Source organism: Emericellopsis cladophorae, assembly GCF_022114955.1.
Source record: "Emericellopsis cladophorae strain MUM 19.33 chromosome Unknown NODE_201_length_3912_cov_172_589570, whole genome shotgun sequence".
NCBI classification, from domain to species: domain Eukaryota; kingdom Fungi; phylum Ascomycota; class Sordariomycetes; order Hypocreales; family Bionectriaceae; genus Emericellopsis; species Emericellopsis cladophorae.
Window position 1 is genome coordinate 1 of NW_026251126.1, and position 3,912 is coordinate 3,912.

The window sequence follows — 3,912 nt, forward strand, 5'->3', positions numbered from 1 at the left end:
CTTCCCTCTTTTTTTATACCTCTACTTCTACCCTCTTACTCTTTCCCCTTTTCTTATTATTATTATATTCTTATCCTTATTATCCTTATTTTTTTATTCCTTATCTTATTCTTATTATATTTATTACTTTTTTTTCTTTTTTCTTTAACCTTTTTTAATATTTATTTATTTTTTATTTTTATTCTTATAATCTTAACCTTTTCTCCTTCACCCCCTTTATTATTACCCTTCTTTACTCCCCTCCTTTTTTCCTAATTATATTTTTTTATATTTTAACTTTTCTTTTTCTTTTTTCTTTTCTTTCTTTAATTATATATTTTTATTACTATTTTTTATTTATTTACCCTTCTTTACCTTTCTTCCCTCTTTATTATCTTTTTACCCTTCCCCTCTCCCTTTTTCTTTACTCTATATTAATTAACTAATAAAATCAACTTTTATTTTTTTCTCTCTTCTACTTTTATTATTTATTATTCTTTTATTACTAAATACTAACCTACTTATCCCTCCCCCTAACTACTATTCCTACTAATCTATTAATTATTATTCTTATTACCCCTACCCTTATACTTACTACCCCCCTTTACCCTCTCTAAACTACTCCCTCTTATCCCTTACTTTTTTTCTACCTTTTTTTTTTAAAAAATATTATTCTTTATTTACTCTTTTTTTAACTTCTTTTACTCTCTTATTTTTATACCTATCTTTTATTATATTTCTCCCCCTTTATTTATTTACTATCTTTATTATCTTTTAATATTAATCCCTTTCTTACTTTATTATAATTCTTTCCTTTATATTTATTACTATCTCCTTCCCTATTCTTCTTTATTCTATATCTTTATTTTATTTTTATCTTTTATTCTAAACCTTACTTCTCTATTCTTTCCCTTTTTCTTTCCTCCTCTTCCCTCTTACCCTTATTACTTCTCTTATTCTTCTCTTATCTTTATTATTTATTCTATTTATCCTCCTCCTTTTATATCCCTTTCTTTTCTTTTATTTTATTATTTCTTTTTTCCCCTTAATTTTTTTTTTCTTTTCTTTTAATTTTCTTTATTTATTATATCTTTTATTACTCTCCCTAACCCTCTTCTTTTATTCCTCTTTTACTTTACTTATATTATCCTTTTACCTTACTTTAACCCTCCCCTTTACTTTAATATTATTTTTTATTTTTATCCTCTTTTTATTTTATTCCCCCTATCCTCTACTTTTTCTTAACCTTACTCTCTCTCTTCCTTATTTTTAATAACCCTTTTATTTATTATCCTTATCTTTATTATTTTATCTATTCTCTAATTATCTCCTCCTCTTCCCCTTTTTACTCTTCTTTTTATTTTTACCTTTTTTTCTTAATACTTTTATCTTTTATTCTTACTTTTCTTTAACTTCTTCTTTTATTTACTCTTCCTTACTTCCCCTTCTCCCTTACTATCTTATTAAATACTTATATTATCTTATTCTTTTTCTTCTTTTTTAACCCCCTTTATTATTCTTATTTTTTTTTTCTCTTCTTTTTATCCTTATCCTCTCTTTACTTTCTTTTATTATTTAAACCCCTTTTTTTTTCTATTCTTCTTCTTTCTATACTCTCTTTTTATCTTTATTATTACTTTACTCTCCTTTCCCCTTTTATTCTTATTTATTTATCCTTACTTTCTCTCTTCCCTTAATTTACTCTATCTAATTTCTTTATATTCTTATTGTATACGAACTATAACGTAACTAATCTATATTTCGCGGAGTAATATATCGGCTATTCGTACGGCCTGCACGCATAGAGTGCCCCCTAGCTCGGACGGCTCCCCGAGCCAGCGCATATAGTCGTCGATATTCCGGAACGCCCGCGGCGAGTGCTTCTTGATCAACGCCCGCGGCCCCGCTCGGAAGAATGCACCGTAGCATAGTGGCATAACTATATCCCGGAACCGACACTCGTTCGCGCTGTCTTGCGTGGCCCGCGCGTCTGGATCGGCCATAGTGCATAGAGCCTGGGGCATATAGCAGCGGAAGCACGCCGTGAACTTAGCCATCCACGGCTTGCCCTCGTCCCGGCAAGCACGGATCGTCTTCTCCTTGGCCCGGATCCACGGCCACCGCCGGCCACACGTCGCGGCGGCGTGGTCAAACGGCCTTCCGCCCTCGATCCGGCAGAGCAGGCAGCAGCCACGCATGGCCTCGAGACGGGCCTCGAACCGACCAAGCGTCTCTTCATCGAGCCTGGCACGACGAAGCACCTCATCCGGGCCTGTGTACTCGTTCGTTTCCGTGGAGCCGATATACACGGGGCCCGGGTCCGTAGTGGCGTCCTGCCCTAGCTCCGTGGCCTCTGCTTTCTTAGCTACGTCCGGTAGAATCAGCTGTCCGACGGGCCGCGGCTCCGTGTATGGCCGTGGGCAGACGCCACACAGCTCGTCCTCGTCCGCCATACACCATCGCCAGTCGAGCGGCTGGTCGAGGAACTGGCTTATCACGGCCCGTAGACAGTGCCGTCCCGTGAGATAGAGCTGCATAGACTCCTCGTCTAGGTCGGCGGGTTCGCCTGGCCGCCATCCGGCGCTTAGGAGGATAATAGACTCGGCAGGCTTCCTATCCCGGCCAGCCCGGCCTGACTCCTGCGAAAAGTCCGTCATACGCCGCGGGGGGCCGGCGTGGACGACCCACCGCACGTGGGGATAGTCGAAGCCGACCCCGAGCGCAGACGTGGCGACGATCACGGGCGAGCCGGCCGGGTGGAGCCATCGTTCGATCGCGGCGTCCTTATCCTCGCTGCTCATCATCTCGCGGTCCCCCACATACATTAGGCAGCCGAGTGCCTCCGCGAGCTCGGTGACGGCGTCGAGCGTGGGGCAGTAGATAATCATCCTCGCTTTCCCGTAACTATCGTCCTGCGTAGTATCTCTATCGAGCTCAAGTCCGCCCCCGCTCGCTAGTAGATTCCGTACGAAATCGACCGTCTGATCGCATAGCGTGCCTGGGCCTCTATATCGCTCGATACGGTACCGAACGTTCGCCCGGTTCGTCGATTCCCTGACGATCCGCGGCCGCACGAGGAAGTTCTGGCGCGCAAAGGCCTCCTCGAACGACGGAGGTAGCGTCGCCGTGAGCCACACGGACTGGGTCCGCACCTGGCGCACGAACGAGCCGAGCCGGACCATGCTCTTACGGAAGGTCGCCGTGAGCGTGAGGTGGCACTCGTCGACGACGATCCGGTCGAGCCGCTGCTGGGCCTCGAGCCGGAAGGCATAGTCGAGGAAGCCTCTTGTGCACGCGGCCTCGGCCGATACGATTACCAAGGGCGCCGCTCTCGACTCGCCCGGCGCCCACACGATCGCCTTTACGCCGGCCTCACGTAGCCGCTCGAGTATATTGCTTCGGAGCGCCACTGTCGGTAGGATGAGGATCGTCGTCCCGGCCCCCTTTAGCATAGCCGAGAGCATAACGAGCAGCGTCTTGCCGGAGCCGGTGGCTAGCACGACGACCACCTGCTCCGCTGCCCGCGGGCCTAGGGCCGCTAGGATAGCCTCTCGCTGCCCGGGCCTCCGTAGCTGCATGCTCGGATTATTATAGAGCGTGCGCGCCGCCGCGACGAGCTCTATCTCTGTGGCCTCTGGCCTCGATCGGAGTCGTGCCTTCTTATAGGCACCGACGACACCCGTCTCGAGAGCAGAGCCCTGCCGCTTATGGCCTTGGCTCGTCCTGGCGGCCGACTCCTTAGCGAGGACCTCGTCTACCCGGAAGAGCGTGCGCCAGCTTAGCGAGGCTCGGTACGCGCGGTGCATGATCGTGTTTATCGCTAGCGTCGTCGAGCCGGCGTAGGCGTGGTTGAATGTCCGGAACGAGTGATTGCTGCCCTCGGCTAGGTCTACGAGCAGGTCGTCCTCTTCGGCCGCCTCTTCCACCGTATCG

General features: G+C 46.2%; 1 protein-coding gene across 1 annotated transcript; it reads right to left on the reverse strand.

Moving 5' to 3' along the window:
- Positions 1 to 1,733: 1,733 nt before the first annotated feature.
- On the reverse strand, positions 1,734 to 3,912 carry J7T54_004107 (uncharacterized protein; the record flags this gene model as incomplete). Its single annotated transcript, XM_051510714.1, has 1 exon — positions 1,734 to 3,912. A coding segment is annotated over one exon (2,179 nt), but the record flags the coding sequence as incomplete, so codon positions are not given.